Raw genomic sequence first — 19,633 nt, 5'->3', positions numbered from 1 at the left:
TTTCGGCCCGGAATGTTACACTATCTGTGGACTATTCGTGTAATTTTGACACTATTCGGTCCCATTCCTTCTGATCTTTCCGACCGCAGTGATCGCTGGTCTGGCTGAACTAAATAAGCAAAAGACCTAAAAGAGCGAACTAGTTCATCATGGGAGCGATTGAACGAGATCGGAGCGCTCCGATTAACGAACGAAACGGCACAAGCATATTGTCCGTATCTATGATTCGATACATATCAAGTTTCAACCGGCGAGCCTAACCAAATCGGGAGAAATCTTAACACCGCGATGTACGAATTCTATGGGATGCGGTCAGCGCCATCTAGCGGGTTTTTTGGTAACTAAACCGGTGTCTCCGCTCGGCGTCTTGGACGCTAGTAGGTCTGCGTTCGCTGCATGCTTTGTTGGTGTTACAATAGTTATTTGTTTTACAAGGGGGCAAAGTTGTTGTTTAACCGCACGTGCCAATATTGAAGCCCGAGCAAGCGACAGATTCCAATATTGAACCGCGAGCGTAGCGAGTGGTTCAAAAAGTGGAATCTTGAGCGTTCCGAGGGTTTCAAGGCACGAAGGTTAAACAAACTTTGCCGCCGAGTGAAACACAAAATTTTTCACCACACCAACACGAACAAAATACTGACTATAAAACATCAAACTAAATCAAATTTATCAATTTGTTCAATATTTATAATTAAAAAACCGGCCAAGAGCGTGTCGGGCCACGCTCAGTGTAGGGTTCCGTAGTTTTCCGCGTTTTTCTCAAAAACTACTGAACCTATCAAGTTCAAAACAATTTTCCTAGAAAGTCTTTGTAAAGTTCTACTTTTGTGATTTTTTTCATATTTTTTAAACCTATGGTTCAAAAGTTAGAGGGGATGGGACGCACTTTTTTTTACTTTAGGAGCGATTATTTCCGAAAATATAAATATTATCAAATAACGATCTTAGTAAACCTTTATTCATTTAAATACCTATCCAACAATATATCACACGTTGGGGTTGGAATGAAAAAAATATCAGCCCCCCCCCTAATAAAACATTTTTTCCATTTTTTATTTTTGCACTTTGTTGGCGTGATTGATATACATATTGGTACCAAATTTCAGCTTCCTAGTGCAAACGGTTACTGAGATTATCCGCGGACGGACGGACGGACGGACGGACAGACAGACATGGCGAAACTATAAGGGTTCCTAGTTGACTACGGAACCCTAAAAATCATCATTTATAGGTGATTTCTACCAGTCAGCTCAAGATATCAAGTTAAAATTTGTATGAAATTACTTTGCACTCTTGTGAATAAAATGCAATTTTGCTATCTGTTTTCGAATAGCAAAATAAGCCATTATCAGTTGGTGTGGTGAAAATACATTTGCACCTGAGTGTAACACAAAACTTTTCCCCTCACTGTAGCGAGGAAACTACAACGCAAAAAATGCGTTTATCACTGCTTCCAGTAGTTCCACAGGTGGTAAATCATCTTAATTATTAGATTCACCTACTTTTATCAATTTTAAAGTAGTTAATTTGACTTTATTCAAGGTCAAATTACTTTACCCACTAGTGGATAAAATGCGTTTTTACCCGCTCGTATTAAAGGACAAAACACGTGTTTCCGAGCTAGTTAGGGGAAAATACATTTGCACCTGAGTGTAACACAAAACTTTTCCCCTCACTGTAGCGAGGAAACTACAACGCAAAAAATGCGTTTATCACTGCTTCCAGTAGTTCCACAGGTGGTAAATCATCTTTAGGTATTATTAGATTCATCTACTTTTATCAATTTTTAAAGCAGTTCATTTGACTTTATTCAAGGTCAAATTACTTTACCCACTAGTGGATAAAATGCGTTTTTACCCGCTGGTATTAAAGGACAAAACACGTGTTTCCGAGCTAGTGAGGGGAAAAATGAAATAAAAAACCGGCCAAGAGCGTGTCGGGCCACGCTCAGTGTAGGGTTCCGTAGTTTTCCGTATTTTTCTCAAAAACTACTGAACCTATCAAGTTCAAAACAATTTTCCTAGAAAGTCTTTATTATGTTCTACTTTTGTGATTTTTTTCATATTTTTTAAACATACGGTTCAAAAGTTAGAGGGGGGGGACGCACTTTTTTTTCCTTCAGGAGCGATTATTTCCGAAAATATTAATAATATCAAAAAACGTTCTTAGTAAACCCTTATTCATTTTTAAATACCTATCGAACAATATATCACACGTTGGGGTTGGAATGAAAAAAAATATCAGCCCCCCCCCCTAATAAAACATTTTTTCAGCCCCATATTGGTACCACTTTACATGTAGGGGGACGGACGGACCCAGAATAAAACATTTTTTGACTACCATTTTTTATTTTTACCAGCACTTTGTCGGCGTGATTAATATATGTATTGGTACCAAATTTCAGCTTTCTAGTCCTAACGGTTACTGAGATTATCCGCGGACGGACGGACGGACGGACGGACAGACAGACATGGCGAAACTATAAGGGTTCCTAGTTGACTACGGAACCCTAAAAATTTAGGGCTATATTTTAAGTAGGTACTTACTTCAATTAGATTTTTTTACTAATATTAAATTAGAAATTTTACATCGGTGATAATATTGCAATAAGTAGTTTGGCATTACAATTTAACTCTGCCCGGCTTTATTTCAACCATAAGCCACGTGCATGTTGAAATATCAAATTCTCGTTTGCCGTATTAAACAACGGGCACACGTAAGCACTTTTTAATATTTTAGCTCCTAATGTCGCATCTGACGGCATATTTGAATAATCAATCGACTATCAATACCCCGTGTGACAAGGCAATATCTTTTCAAAATTATCCTTTCTTTGCCGTATCACGTTTGCGGATAATTTGATTGAGCTATTGTGCTGAAAATGTGGTGTTAGGTATGCGCATAATAGTAGGGTTTTAATATGGGGTGATAATTTATTGTATCCACTACATATTTCATGCAGATAGGTAAAATTTTATAAGACACTGCATATTTCGTTCGAGTTCATCGTTCATTTATGTAAATTAATTGTTAGGGCCGACGAAAAGGCAACAGTAGGTTTCTTTTTCACGTATCATTCGGTAACGTATGAAACTATTCTAGATAATAGAAAGGTAGGTAATTAAATACAAATGTTTACTGTTTTAACATTGTTATTATTCGCTGAGGACATATGTATTGTAAAAAGTCTAGTATGTCAGTGAATGGTAGGTATTTACATAAATGGCGCCTTGTCCGTGATCTTACCAATACTTAACTCTTACCCTTCCGGTCGCTTGAGCACTCGAGTGTTGTAGTAAGAACTAGATAAATCATCTAGTTCTTACTGCAACACTGATAATATAGTTTTTTTAACCCAAAAGGGAAGTTAAACCATAGGGTATATTGGTTCAGTTACCTCATGATGTTTTCCGTGATTCTCATGCGACTGCTTATGATCAAACAATGTACCGTAAGTAACTGGTAAATAGCTGGGTCCACAGCCAGGCTACCAACACGACTTACGGACCTATTCCCTGTAGTCTTATCGCATAGTTTTATCGTTGAACCATTGGGAATGTTCTTCCCAATAGACTTACTGACAGACTTTGCTTTTTTGTTCGAATCCAGGCGTGACAACTGTTTCGACGGAGCTCCTATTTCTAGATTGTTTGCTCTTCGATTCGTGACATTTAAGTATTGTATTGGTAGGTCAAGATGGACGGCGGCGGCAAGCCAGAAGCGATGTGCCGCGTGTGCGGTGACAAGGCTTCAGGAAAGCACTACGGTGTGCCATCCTGCGACGGATGCAGGGGCTTCTTCAAACGCAGCATACGACGGTATATACCACCTCAATTACAACGCAATAAAAAAAAACAAATGACAACCGGTTAATTCGTATCTCAAAATGTCCCGCCGCCTAAGGCACTGGTCCCACCGCGAGCTAGTAAGCTACGAACTATCGGCTATAAAAACGAACAAAAGATAAGCACCCGCGTGCAAATAAAAGAGACACGGCGATTTTGATAGCTCACCGCTGGGCGAGTAACTATAAACATCGCCGTGTCTCTTTTATTTACACGGGAGTGATTATCTTTTAATCGTTTTTATAGCCGGTAGCTCATAGCTTACTAGCTCGCGGTGGGACCAGTGCCTAACGAGACTAGAGACCGCTGTGATATAAGAATGTGGGAAGAATTATGAATTAAAACATTTTCATCATTACCTGGCGGCGACATCCGAGAATAAATACTCGTACATTCTTATGTGGCCCGTTATATGAACCTTGAGTATTTCTTTTCGACTTTACTAAATGTGTATCTGTTTCTTGTATACACCTAAAATTCAATGTATTTTTTTTTCATTGTCGTCTGTAGAAACTTAGACTACGTTTGTAAGGAGAGCGGGCGTTGCATCGTGGACGTAACCCGTCGGAATCAGTGCCAGGCCTGTCGTTTCTCCAAGTGCCTGCGAGTCAACATGAAAAAAGACGGTAAGCCGGTAACCTTCTGCTACCAGTACCATTCGAATTGCACCACCAGTAATTCTCAAAAAGAAAAAGCAGTTCTCAAAAAGTTCACTTCAGCAAATTTTAATTGATCCTACTTATTTTGTTACCAACATTTAGTAATATAAGTCGACTTTTGTAAGATAAAGACTGTATCGTTAAGTATAAAGACAACTTTGAGTAGCCGTATTTATTTGCTACTATATTTTTTTCTTATAACAAGACATGGGCTCTATAAATCACATAATAAGGTACGCATTTTGTCCTAGAAACTCGACGTAAAGCATATGGTTTAAAAGACAGTATTGACTTAATCCTCCCGAGTACCAATTACGATTACGGGCAAATGCTACTATAAAATTCACAAACTGCGTACGAGACGATACGATTGCGAAAAAAAATTGTACGATGCGAACCTCAATTACACATGATCCACAAAGCAGAATATCTGGACATAGTCTAGCCACTGTTATTTAAAAAAAATAGAGTTTAGGATCGGGTTTTTTTTGTCCTTATACTTAACGATATACAGTCGTTATATACAGGATAATTGTTATAATTAAGAAAATATAGATACTAGAGATTACGAAATAAAACTTACTAAAAAATCAATTCATCAAAAAATCTTGGTAAAAAAATAAGAATAATAAAAAAACTTTTTTCTTAATTTTTGTACAATTTTTTTGAGAACTGCTAAATACTGATTATTCCAATTACATTATCAAAATCCATTCAAAAGTCATTTACATAAAAGATAGATAGAAAAATTGATTTAGTTTTCAAATTAGGTAGGCATGTAAGGTACTTGAAAATAAGGTCGTTGTTAAACTGCGTAATGTAGGTGTCGAGAAAGACAAATTAAATTTTCCACAATGAAAGCATCAGCACAGATACGATTTTGGTTCCGGTTTTCTAAAATGTATAAATAAATTCATGAATAGATTTTACCGTTGCCCGATTTGACGGTTTGGTCCTGAACATTCGGTCGCATGACAGCAATCAATAGTGAACATGGCCGAGCCCTTGTCTCAATAAAGTATTTATCCAGCGCCTCCTCGGAGCATGTCTTTTCCATTAGGAAACATTCGAGTATTTGCGGTACAAGAGTGGCGATAAGTGGCGAGAAAAACCGGGGGCATGTCGGCGTTCCCTTCCGAAACGCTCAATCAATTCCATAACAGATGCTCATAAGTCTCGTAACTAGAAATGCCGATGTCGTGTTTGTCATGTAGGGAAGTTAATTCCTAGTTAAAGCATGTAAAAGGGGTTTTGTGACTTGTAACTATGCTTTTAAATGTAATGCAAACATGTTGTTGATTGTTAAAACCGGACAATTCTATTGGATTAAGCCTAGATATACGAGTATGTACCTACATATCTGTTTTATTTAAAAAAGCTTTCGAGTTTTTTGCAAATGGCCATTTTTCATTTTTTTTTAAGTTGTCCATGTCCTCCCTACTTTTTTTGTAACATGGGTATTTTTTACGCGTTTCATACTCAGAATCGCGAGGTCTTTCGATCCTGATGATAAGAGAAAAAAAAATGTCCCAAGATTTCCAAATATTTTTCAAACCTTCCATTCCGTTACCGCCATACAAAATGTATTACACTTTTTTCTCCTATTAGGATTGAAAGAGAAAAAGTGGGGTGGAAAACTTTTAAAAATATGGCCCAAATATGGATTTATTATCACCTACGAAGATGACCTCAATAGTTACGGATGACTTGCCAAAACAACAAATAGCGCAAATCTTGACCTGTTATGAGGGTTCATAAATATTTACTTAGTCATCGCCCGCAGCCGCCATTCGCACTCATATTTATTTACATATCAAATCGAACCCCTCGCTGCCGCTTCGCGGCGCGCCATTTTAGCTTTTCTTCCCTAATGTAGTGTTGTTTGCCAACCACTTGTAACGTTATACGTTTATTCAAACGTTAATAAGATTGCGCCCGTCACTTCCGAGGGCTGTTAGTCGCGACAAGCAATTATCCCTTTTAATTGATTCGTAAAAGCACGTCGTTGTTTAATACAAACCGCATTGTGTTTTTAGGGTTCCGTAGTGATAAGCTACTTTTCTGACAGCTTGGGCACGGTGCTATCTCAATATTTTTATAACATTAAATGTTGTTCTCAATGTTCTCAGACCATGGCACGATACCCAAGCTATTATAATAATACTTATAACATACAGCCAGAGAATGAATAACAAAAATGTAATTTTACAAAATCTACTTAGTAAACATACATAAATACATATGTACATACAATGTTTCCCAGAAATAAGCAGATATAACGCATTTCCATTTGCTACGATCTTGACACCATACTACCATTTCCGCTTTATGCACTTTCATAAAGTTCCTCATGTACCTATCTATGTTCGTCGGTTTCGAGTACTTCTGAGCTTCTAACCTGGCCTTTTTGCAATATTTCCCCAATTTGGTCGATAACTACCTACTTACTTTTGCAACTTAGTAAAAGCATAACAAAATATAAGATTACAAAACCTAGTAAAAACGTTACAACAACTTGACTATAAACCATCATGCTACTTTTAACATGCAGAAAAAATACTAGAAACCCCATTTTTTATTTAACAGCTGTGCAGCACGAGCGCGCTCCGCGACCGGTCGCCACCCAGCACCAGCTGACCCTACATAAGCTAGGCTACAACTTCGGCCGCCAGGCGAACTTCTTCCCCCCTTCCGCCCCCCTAACTCTCGCTTCCCTACCGCAACTCAACACTTACAGCAGCGTTGCCCCTGCACCGCCCGACCTTGCTATGCCGACCTCGTTCCTAGACACGTCCTTTCAAGAATTCTCGAGACTTCCTGAAGCGATTCCGTCAGAACTTCCGCAGTTGAGTCCGTTCTTTAGCACTCAACCCAACTCACTGAGCTCTTTAAATCCGTTCAAAATTCCGCTTTTTCCAAGTCAGTTGCATTACCCTATTCCTCATAGTGGTTATTTCCCTGCAAATATTTTCTATCCTCCTGTAATCTCAACTGAAAGATCGATGACGCCTCCGGGTTCTGCCAATAGTAAGTGTACCAAACATAACAATCTAAATATACAATGTATAGTTTATTCAAATAAAATAAATGAGTCACACGTACCTACACGTAAGTATTATTCAGGGTCGGATTAAGGCCTAAGGGTAGGTAGTGTGAGTGGAGCGGCCGCTCTAAGCGCCAAATGGTAATAGGAGGCGCGCCAAAAAGCAACATGGTCGAAAAATTAAAATTTTGAAAAAACCCCCGACCGCGACATGGTGGACCGATTTTCATGAAACATAGCTAAGAACACTCCCGACTAACTCAGCTTTCAAACAAAAAAAACTAAATCGAAATCGGTTCACCCGTTCGGGAGCTACGGTGCCACAGACAGACACACACACAGACAAACAGACAGACAGACAGACAGACAGACAGACAGACACGTCAAACTTATAACACCCCGTCGTTTTTGCGTCGGGGGTTAAAAAACAGATGGTCCTTTTACAGTGAAAGTTTTTTAAACAGGGGCGCCAAAATGATATCTCGCTCTACCCTGATTGAGTGCTCGGGCAGTACTGAGTATATCGATAATTTATGTTTTTTACAGACCATGAGCTGAATTCTCCTAAATTTAAAACATCCTTGCCGAACCCTACTTCAGAAAAGCCGGACTCGCAGCTACCGGACAAAATCAAGGAAGACGAAGTCTCAAGCTCGGAGGAAGCATTTAAGTCAAGTCGTTTCTTAGCGAATGTCGACAAGGAAGGTAGATATTTGTAATTTTAATTATTTTTTCTACTCTTTGGAATCTTTAATTAGTACATTATTTTTTATTGCCTACTTTATAACGATAAGTGCATAGCGAATTGGGATCCCATGCCATATTAAGCTTTGCGAATGGAAGTTTAATCAAATAAGTACCTATAAGCGTATGGTATGCTCACATATATATAGTATAAAAATAAATTGTCTCATATGTATAACAAGATAAACTACATACTTATAAATAGTCTATACTGGATGCCTATCTATCCTAGATACCAGAAATCCGGCCCCATGCTCCCCGAACAACTGCGAGCCTCCAGTCATTCACGTTGTATCAAAACTAGGAGAAACCCGCCTGCATCTAGACTCCACTCGAGCAGAGAATATTTCAGTGGAATGTATTATAAAAGAACAAGAGAAGTGTGCACGGCAGGAGAGTAAAGTTCAGAAGTCGAGGATCCACATCGATAGTAACCTAGCTTTGTCCGGAGAACACATCCACGACCCGGCGGCGAAGCTGCTGGTGGCCTCGATCAAATGGCTGCACGGTGTGCCGACGTTCACGCAACTTAAGACTTCGGAGCAAATACCTCTGCTACACCATAACTGGCGGGAACTTTTTCTTATCGCAGCTGCACAATACTCCTACTACTTCGATGAAGGTAGGTATGAGCATATGACTTACCTAATTATATTCAGTCAGTCTCTTCATGCATCTCTCAAGTATAATATATGTGCGTAGGTAATTTATCGTGCCATCTCCGTTTGTGATAAAAAGACTGAAAAATTAATAGGCTAATTTCACGCCTTTGCTGAAAAAGTAGATTTGCTTGATTCGGTTAGATATAGGTACATATATGCATACCTACAAATTCCTTGCCACCTCATCTTACCCTGCTAGATAAAAATGGCACGTCATTGCAAGCGTAAAAAGATACTATTCTTTTTTATTTTACAGAAGATATGTCTTTACCAACGACCACAAGGAAGGCCAACTCCAAAGCAGAGTTCAAGAAGCTAACGGCCCTTATAAAAAGGATAGTCCAATGCAGATTAGATAAATCAGAATACGACTGGTTAAAATCAGCGCTGCTGTACAGAAATGGTAAGGTACTCATGATAAAACGGAATTAAATTTATGTAGAAAGCATCAGCTTAACAAGGACTTAAATGATTTTATTATTTATTAACGTATGCGGAATGAAATCTGGACAAAATTCAATGTCTTATAAAATTAATATAACATAGTTTATTTTTGATATCTTTCGTGATTTTAATTATGTATTGAATATCGATAAATAAAAGAGTTAGTTTTCGCCAATGTGAAGCTTCTAACAGAACTTGTGATACTTTATGTCCATCAGTGTCGACAAAACCAATGTTAGCATTTTTTAAGGTCCAAATTTATCTTCCATGTGATAACTTTTTAAAGAAGCTTCGTATGCTCGACATTTTTCACATTCTTGTCCGTAGGATCATTAGTGTTCTCAAAATAATAGTTTTCTAGTCATGAAATTCCATTTACTCGACATATTATTAGTCATTCATAAACCCAGAAATGCAAAAACAGCTGTTTTTTAAATTTTTTGACTTAACGGCGTAGCAACATTTTCAAAGTTTTTTATTTTATTTTTGAAGACTATGGTCTAACTTTTTTTGAATGTGTATCAATACTCATGTCTTCAAGATAATTTTTATCACTTTCGCTGCCCCATTCGAATGCTGTCTCGAGCTCTCTGTAAGATTTTGTGCCTTAGGGGGCCGACATTTCTTTTAATCAAATCTCTCCCAGAAAACTTGCCAATGCTGTAATGTTTTCTTGAACCACGCTTTGTTGCGGTAGTTTTTGTAAAGAAAAAGGACGCAAAAATATTATAAATTGACTGTTAGCTTCTATTCCTTCCTACAAAACTTTCCTCGGGCTTTTGCATTCGGTCACAGAAAATTGGTATGTAGAAATTACAAACAGTTTCGCTAGGTCGTCCTTCTCGATTGACCATCATTTCGAGAAAAGGAATCCAATACTCATGAAACTTACCAGTTTAAATGACAGATATGTAAACTTTAATCTGGCATTTATACATTATTTTAGTTTATTTATTTACTTACTCTGTACGATATCAAAACTTTGTCCAGATTTCATTCCGCATACGTTATTTGTCAAACGCTTTTATCGCTGACTGTTATATTTTCTTTCCAAGGGCAACTACTTACCTAAACCACATCTCGGAAACTGGCGATCAAATATATGAAAGAGGCGCGTTCCTGGCACACATTCTAAGCTCGTGTAGGTGAACGCGTACCATGCTTGTATGAGTGAGATATGACAGGTTGACTGTTCGCGTCTTTGACATGCGGTAACTGTGAGGTAACCGAGAGGGGGTGGGCGGCGCTTTCAGCGGGGAGCGGGAGTGGCTATACTGTACGATAGTACTCTTTATTATACTGTACCTAAACCCATCGAGATAATGCTTACGACATGTATTATAATAGATAAGCTCCATGGTATTGTATTCTAGTTAACATGCAGAATTTCACCTGAATCGGAAATAGAAATTGGGTCAAATGTAGATTACAATTACCTAACATCCTAAAGTTTGAATTCCACCTAATAACTAATATCAGGGAATTAGGACTATAAGTTGCAAAAGTGACAAAAGATCGATATTTACCAGAAGGATGACAATTGAAAACTGATTGTGCAAAAAAGACGCGGCGTCAGGCTTTGCCCATCCAGTTGGCCCGACGCGACGCTCGCGAGACGCTAGATGTGGGGGGACCCTTAGATTTAATGCAGGATTTTTTCCAGATTGCTTCGAGGGCCCCTCGACGCAGCTCGAGCTTCTGCAAGACCACACGTTGCTGCTACTGCAAGGCCACTGCTCGAGGAAGGACTCTGCCCGCTTCGGCCGCCTCATGCTGCTGCTGCCCAGCATATGCTGCCTAGCCAACCACGGCCTCCTTGAAGACCTACTCTTCCCTGACACCTCGACTGACGCCATCCATTCTACCCTTACACGCATTCTTATGTATACATCTATATAATACCTAGTTCATATGAGACATGCTATTACGTTGCTATAGGTAGGTACTGTACATAAATATTAATTTTATATATTTATTTCCGTTGCTTTTTGCATCAGAGGGTAGTTTTGTAAAATTTTGTAAGATATGAAAATAAAATGGCTCTAGATGTTTAGTTTATCATTATTACACTGGTTATAAATATGGCAACAGTTTTCGAATTAGGTAGATACTTAAATAAATCGACTTGCTGCGAAACCCTTCTCTTGCTAAGTAAACCTTAACTTAGTTAAATTGAATTCAAAAGAGTAGAAAATTGCGAATGAAAAACTTACTTGATGAAGCTTCGCCAACCCAAACTTTAGGTAAACTATTAGGCACATTGTATTGTGAGATAATCAAATAAACAAAAAAGAATAGATATATATTTTTCCCCTCACTAGCTCGGAAACACGTGTTTTGTCCTTTAATACCAGCGGGTAAAAAGCATTTTATCCACTAGTGGGTAAAGTAATTTGACCTTGAATAAAGTCAAATTAACTGCTTTAAAATTGATAAAAGTAGGTGAATCTAGTAATAAAGATGATTTACCACCTGTGGAACTACTGGAAGCAGTGATAATAGTTATTTTCATCATAGTAAGCTCAGATGAAATTCGGGTGGTTGTTTTTAAGTATCTAGTCAATATTTTAATTGCTAGTTCTAGATATAAGTAAATAAGTCATATAACAAAATATAAGAACTAATTATAGTGTACCTATTATTTCAATAAATTAATTTAATAATAATAATTAAATCATTACACTCTGTGTGACTCTGTCATTCTTTACCTACCCTACTTATTTTCAATCAATACTTATTTAAGTACTATGTATTTAGTTGTAATAAAAATATTAATTATAAGTAATTCAATAAAATAATTCAAATATGGGTGCGGATTTGAAACGAATAAGTTTTATATCAGGATTATACGAATATCGAGGGTTTACTGGTGAAACCCGATAAGTTGTGCAAACTGATTTTAGCGTAGCGTGTTTTCAGCAGTTGGTCGAAAACGACCCTATGGGCATATATAGGTTAATGCCTAACTAATAGGTATGTACCTACAGTTGACTTAATTCGTGACAACTACACACTACACTAATCTACATCTATATACCTGTGTCCTTGTTCCATAAATGACTCATCAGTCATCACAGTTACACTGGAAGTAGCCCAGGCCAAGAGGTAGTAGGTACTAATCCAATTTAACATGATCCTAGTACGAAAAATTGCACGGTTTTCATATTATTGATAAAGTTAGTTTTCTCATTTTGACGTGTCAGTTATGGGACAGGGACACCCTGTGTAAGCTTCTATAAGTATACAGAACAAAATTTAACCTTGCCTACATACTTATTTAAATATCAACTTACCCCAAATGGCGGCACATTTAGGCCTGATTTAGACGGCGTGCGAACTCGCATGCGATTTTAGTTACATTGCGGGCTGTTGAGGGTACATACAATTTTGCACAGCCAACAAATACCGCAATGTAATAAAACTCGTATGCGAGTTCTCGTACCGTCTAAATGGGCCCTTATTTGCTTCACAGATACAAATAAGTTATAAATTTCGAAAAATTAATAACCTAGGTATTGGTTCTCGATATCGTTAAGTAAACAACGCAATTTCGAATTTTAATAAAGCTTATTAACCGACTTCAAATAAGGAGGTTCTCAATTCGACAGATTTTTTTGTTTTTGAATATGCTTTATATAATGGAAGGTACTTAACCCTTAGATAGCGCTGGGGAGACAGTGTGATGGCGGATCTATGTAAGCTACAAGCCGATAATTGGCAGGAAGTTGCGCAGGATCGGGATAAGTGGCGTGCTTTCGTTTTAGAGGCCAAGATCCTCTTTGGATCACAGGGCCATACTAGTTAGTTAGTTAGGGGACCCTTGTCTGCGCATCGCAATTCGCATTCAAATGGTCACTTGTGTTGACTAAGGGCCAGTTGCATCAAGCACATTTGTGTCGCTTAACTTCAAACCTGGGTAAATCCATTCTGCTTTAAGGTTGAATATATAAAAAATATAATATGATCTGAAAGATAATCAACCTTATAGCAGAATAGATTTACCCACTTTTGAAGTTAAGCGACACATTTGACAGACACATCATCGTCACGCAGCAGACGTCTATGGAACTTCCCATACAATAAAAATTTAATGAACGCTTTAACGGTGTCAGACGGTTTGATGCAACCGGCCCTAAGTAACGTAGGTAAATAAACATGGGTACATACACTATTAATTAAGGTGGATATAATCAAAATAAAAAAACTAAAATTGACCATAACAATTTAATTGCACTAAACATCTTCACTAGTTGCTGGATCAACCTTAACACCAAAAATCTTATCTTTCAGACTAACAGTGTTGATGCTACGCCTGTAACCATTTACAACTGGTAAAACGATTAAACCCACAATCATCCATGTCAAAATTTCGTAAATAATAAGCGTTATCGCGAAAAAACTGTAACCATTGTGCACAGCTATTATGCCTATTATGCCAATGAGAATGACATCGAAAGACAAATATGATATTATAAACCATTGATACATCAAAACGAGTATTCCTAACTGAAAGAAAATGGAAACAAATAGCACTACATGCATAATTAAACAAACAATTCCTAGACATTTAAAAGTCAATACAATTACCATAGCTGTAAGATCAGGCACACCGTACATTTTCAAGTAGCCAGTTCCATCGGAGCAAAATGCCGTGTAGCTGATACATGGTACGATCCCCAGAATAGAAATGATGAGCGTGCCGACCCTCGGGCTCATGCAGAAAAGGAAGGTCTTGGCAGTGAGGCACCGGTCCAGTATACTTTCAACCATTGTGTTCGAAAAAATAAATCCTGAAATCATGCATCTTCTTGTAGAGCTACCCCGATTAAACAAAGGTAGCACGTACAGTGTTGCATGGAGAAATTATGAATGAATTCAATTATAAATTCGCCATGCACTTTTGCAGCTCACTGTACTTATTTAAATATAATGGACCACTTTGGCCGGGATGTTATAAAGGAGGTAACGGAACCCCGCCATCCATTATTCCTACGAACCCATGTAAACAATTAAAATGTATGTAATAGAGGACATGATACATACCTATTATCTGCCGCCACTACAAATCTGTATCAATGTGCTGTGAATTTTTTTTTTTTTCGGTTACATAATATAATGGGCGACTTAGGATTTTATTGCTTACAATAAAGCTTTCTTACATGGTTATTAGGTATTTAAATAATTGAATCTTATAAAAGCAACATCTAAATTGTAGGTTCGGTGTACTTATAAACGGATAATTTCACTTTCGGGAGTATTTTATGCTAAATTTAAAAAATGCGCGTCAATGTCAGGTTGCCGTATCATAGACAACTGAGTCGCATTTCATTAACCCTAATAGCCCTAACACATTACCGGACCGTACCAAGCAAATAATTAATTATACATTTAGACGGTCAATCAAGCAAATAATGTCACAAAAAAGGCAGCCTATTTGAAAAATATAAATGTGTTGGTGCTAAAACTGCTACAACAAGGTAATGATTTCAGTAAGAGCGAAGAAAAAAATATCTCTTTCTATCTCTCACATATGCGAAGACCTGACACGGCCTGGTAGTCTGTTAGAGCCTTACAAAATCAAGAAGCCTGCAAATACTTTAAAATACTGTTATAGACGCTCAAACAAATCTTAGAACTAAAAAAAGGTGGCAAATTTGAAAAATGTTAGGCACAACGTCGTATTTAAAGAGCATTGAATCACTAATCACTGGTCGTATTTATAAAACGCATGCCTTTTAGTGCTATCACATGACCGTACCGTACCAAAATCATCCACATACTATCCTGTAAGTGGCTGGCTACTTAAATTCAATCATGGGGTACGGTACGCTATACATATTATATTTGTTTTGGAACGTACTACTGAAAATGTTAGTTAATGTAGCAACACTGCGTAATCAGTCAGTTTATTTATGTCACAATGACAGTGACACTTATTCTCAATGTTTACTTTCATGCAAGAATATTATATACCATGGATTTTGCGTGCCGACCAATGAGTTGAAGCCAGGTTCATTCACCTTTACTCCTATGTTCTATCTCTTTCCGACACTGTGATGTATTGCCAGATTAGTTACTAAAAAAACGTATAAAACATTCTTCAATCAAATTGACTTACTTTTCTTTGTATTATACGAAAAAAAACTCAATCAAAAACCTTATTTCTCCGGTATTTACCTCCTGCGTACTATGGGAACACTAATAATAAAAAAATATGCCCGATATGTCAGAATTGTCAAAAGTCATTCACCGATTCAGATATTTATTTTGCGAAATAAACGTTTTTCGACGATTTACTTAAGTTCTGCGCTATGTATTGCATAGTGAACCATTGTGGAAGTAAATGGAAACCGAAATCCGACGTAAAATTTCACAAGTAAGTACTTATTTTACCAAAATGTTCATAAACCACGCTGGCAATAAATTTTCTGCTATTTTGCTTGTAATCTTGGTTAGTTCTTATCATTATATTGTTTTCATTGTCTCAAATTATATCAAAATTCCCACGAATAGGTTTAGAACGATAAATATGACCTTTAAAGAAAAATAATGCTATGTGTGGTTTTACGACTAGGGTGACCAATCTTTTTTCTTGCATGGTATTTACTCTTATTGAATGGAGCTAAATCTATCAACTTGGTACGGTTTCTATGTTCATAGTTCATATCACAGTATAATAATACCAACTTTATTGTTTATGTCTTTACAATTAACATGAATAATATTAAACTTTTCAGTGTTCCAAAAGATGAAGGAAGGAGGCAGCGTTGGCTGTCGATTGTACCAAAAAAAGGAAATGTTTCAGAGCGTTCGACAATTTGCAGATTTGCACTTTAAGCCTGAAGATTATGACACAGAAAGAAATTTTAAAAATCGGTCCAGTAACGACGGAGATATCGTGGCATAAACATTAAATTGAGATACATATATATATATATATATACATGCGAAGAGAATTGAAATACGTACGAATTGAGAACCACCTTCCTTGAGATTTGGGGCGGCGCTTAAAAATAAAGATACTGTTTTAAAACGTCCTAGTATTTCATTATTTCCCCATTGACAAATACTTCCCTTATATTTTTGTGGCTATTCCCACTAGTTACCACCAAGTTTTTACCTGTCCTAACTACTGGGATTTTCCCCACATTGTTAATTACCACACCGGGGTTGATAGCTACTGGGATTAGTTTTCCCAGTAGTTACTACCAAAATATTATTGTGATAGTTTAAAGTGACTGAAACATTTTTTAATAAATACAGGTGTCAGTAAAAGAAAAGTTATATTTTAAGCCTCGTGTTGCAACACTCACCACGCTCTTATTCTGGAACGGTTCTGAAAAAAAAATCCCAGTAGTTTACCACTGGTAAAAACTGTACCGTATTTTGTGGCGTAAGGCAAAGTAACTGCAGAGTGGTATAGAAATGGACCTTATTGGCGGTTGACAAATTAGTAAGGTGCATTAGAGTAATTCCGAATGACAGAAATGTTCAGATAATTCCGAAAGGGGAATCTTGATATGACGGAAATAATGGTGATTTCTATGCGACTTTCCTAATTAGACGACTTTCGGAATTGCCCTAATGTACCTTACTTTCGCCATTCAGATTAGCTAGTGGCAGCAGAGAAAATAGTAGCTTCACTCTGTCCGCGTTATTTTTGCATGACTCAAAAGAAAAGCATTCGTAGTCACGTAGCGGCCTTATTTGTGGCGTGAAATTATTTATAATTATATCATTGCTACGCGTGTTTAACACTTTAACGAATATTTGCCCATTTCTGTTCTGAGTCACGGTATTTGCTACAAAAATTCCTTCTCCTATTTCTCCCGATAGGACTACGCAATCGCCCGTGCAATTAGTTGATATTTTTATTACTGATTCACTTCGCGCTGGCAACTTCACAAGGTTGGAGTTCATGGATTCGTTTTCTGTTACGTTTATATGGAGGGGTATGCTATGTATGTGATTCAAGGTAATCATTTCTTTCTCATAGTCTATGTGACACTTGTATTTAATTAAAAAGTCTTGACCTATGATTCCATCAACGTTCAGGGGTAAATTTGTAAACACATGGAATCTATGTTGAAATTCCTGACTTGTGTCTGTTGTCAGAACTAACCGAATTTTACCACATGACGTGACCTTGCCCCCTATTCCCTTGATTCGTGTGATTTTTGGATAAATGGTCCAACCTGTTGCCATTGCTATATCTCGCTTAACTGCACTGAGCGATGCTCCTGTATCTATAAGCCAATTGTACACCTTGCCATTTATTGCTAGTTTTACCGAATTTAAATGGTTATAGGTTAGAATGTACTTATTTTTAGAGAAAAAACTGCATTTGGTTATCTGTCTCGCCCTGTTCCCCGGTTACCGCGTTTATTTGCTGCCGGGTCCGGTTTTTGTTGTATTGGCGCCGAGTCCGCGTATAACTCGGGTACTTTGTCCGGAAAGTACCCCGCGCCCTACCTTGATTCATCCCCCTAGCTCTAATGTCGCTGTTATTACGATACTGACGCTGGGGTTGGTATTGAAACTCCCTTCTGCCATTTCCCCGGAATGGCTTCCTGGAGACATGGCCTCGGCCTCGCATATACAGTAACTGTCCTGGGTTTGTTGGTGCAGATGGTGCCATCGACACTTCCGTGTCCTTGGCACTCTGTATCGCGTCCTTAAGCGTGTCGAAACCCCGAGCTGCTACTATCGTGCTTAGCTTTTCATTACGCAGGCCCTCTGCAAATTTTTGAATTGCGGTCTTCTCATTTAACGGCCTTAATACCTTGTAGGCCTCCGCACTAGTACCCGCTTGCGTCACTGTGAGCTTAACGAATAGGTCTTCTAATTCCTGTCCGAATTTATCGATTGACCTATTGCCTTGCCTTGTCGCCATTAATTTGGTTTGAAGCGCAGTGGCTGATTTCTTTGTTAACAGATGCGATTTCATGTCGTCAACCAAGTCTTTTACCGAGTTGTAAGGTCCTACTAGTCTAAGTTTGGCACTCTGCGTTAACCGAGTTTTGAGTACAAAATTTATAAGCATTTTTATGTCGGCCTCCTTTATCATTGTTGCGTATAACTCTATTGCGTCAATCAACTGGTTTGTGACGTCCTCAGAACCGTCCATGACGGGCAACAATGACACCGCGGCCTTAAGTTCAAAATTATCTTGCGAAGACATCGTTGCGTTTTCTGAAAAATACCCCTTTATGGTGCTAAAAATCTGTTCAATTTTGATGCAGTATGATGTTACTAGCTGACTGTCTTCTAAAGATATTTCCGATTTGGTTAACTTATCGCTAACTTCCTCTACGAGCTCCTCGTACTTGGCATAAATTTGCTGTGCTTGAAGTAATTTGTCCTGACCGAGTTTGTCTTGCCGACGCTTAGGTCCTAATTTTCTTATGTCGTCTCGTAATTTTGACAATTTCTCATATAGGTCCACAATTTTAGTCATTACTCATCCCTCGTAATCATAGCAAATTATCCCCAGTACAAGCTCATTACGATCGGAAATGAAAATAAATTAACAATACCCTTACGTGCGCTGACTGCATGGGCTGGCTTGGTTGTTTCTGCGAGCAGGCTTGTTCGGCTGGGCTGAAGACACTGGCTGGTTGGCTGGGCTGTGCTGCTGGGCTGGCTCGTTCTGCTCCGCTGGTTTGGTGTGCTCCGTGATGATTAGACAGAGCTGGTTCTTCGCATCGCTACCGCGACTGCCTGACGTTCTATCTTCCTGGTGAGGCACTTGTGTACTTTCTTCCAGAGTATGTACACAAACGTGATAGCCACCAATATCATTATTGAGGTGGTTATGTAAACAACCGTGTGGTTCTCGGCTTGCGATGACTGCACGCTGCTACCCGCGCCGTTTTGGGCTATGATGATTTCTTCTTGCTTTTGATAGCCCTTGGCAGGCTGACTTCCCATGATGTTGCAGGATCAGGGGATGTGTTCAGGCTTGCTGGAGAGCAGAAATGACACCTGGACTGCTGAGAGGCAGTCCGCCTGGCAGGATCGCCATATAATGGTCGGCGGTAGGTGTGATAAAATAATACTCTTGTTTCCAGTTAAGTAATGAACATTTATTTGAAGATGGTTAGGCTTATATAGTTGATGCCTACGTGCGTGACATTTAGGCTGACCTTTAAGTATTGTTTTAATATAATATTAATTATGGTTCATTTAGGTCAAGCCTTTACAATGATAAATAAGCTACGTCACGACTACACTACA

The 19,633-nt window shown here is 38.2% G+C and overlaps 1 protein-coding gene across 1 annotated transcript; it reads left to right on the top strand.

Annotated features, from left to right (window-relative positions):
- Positions 1-3,710: 3,710 nt before the first annotated feature.
- On the top strand, positions 3,711-11,745 carry LOC125241582 (nuclear receptor subfamily 2 group E member 1-like). Its single transcript, XM_048150130.1, has 7 exons — positions 3,711-3,818; positions 4,356-4,471; positions 7,091-7,531; positions 8,094-8,252; positions 8,524-8,913; positions 9,210-9,356; positions 11,061-11,745. The coding sequence occupies exons 1-7, from the start codon at positions 3,724-3,726 to the stop codon at positions 11,294-11,296; spliced, it is 1,584 nt and encodes a 527-aa protein (XP_048006087.1). The 5' UTR covers positions 3,711-3,723; the 3' UTR covers positions 11,297-11,745.
- The last annotated feature ends 7,888 nt before the right edge of the window (positions 11,746-19,633 follow it).

The sequence above is a fragment of the Leguminivora glycinivorella genome, chromosome Z, assembly GCF_023078275.1.
Source record: "Leguminivora glycinivorella isolate SPB_JAAS2020 chromosome Z, LegGlyc_1.1, whole genome shotgun sequence".
Lineage (NCBI taxonomy): Eukaryota > Metazoa > Arthropoda > Insecta > Lepidoptera > Tortricidae > Leguminivora > Leguminivora glycinivorella.
This window is presented reverse-complemented; position numbering and strand designations above follow the sequence as displayed.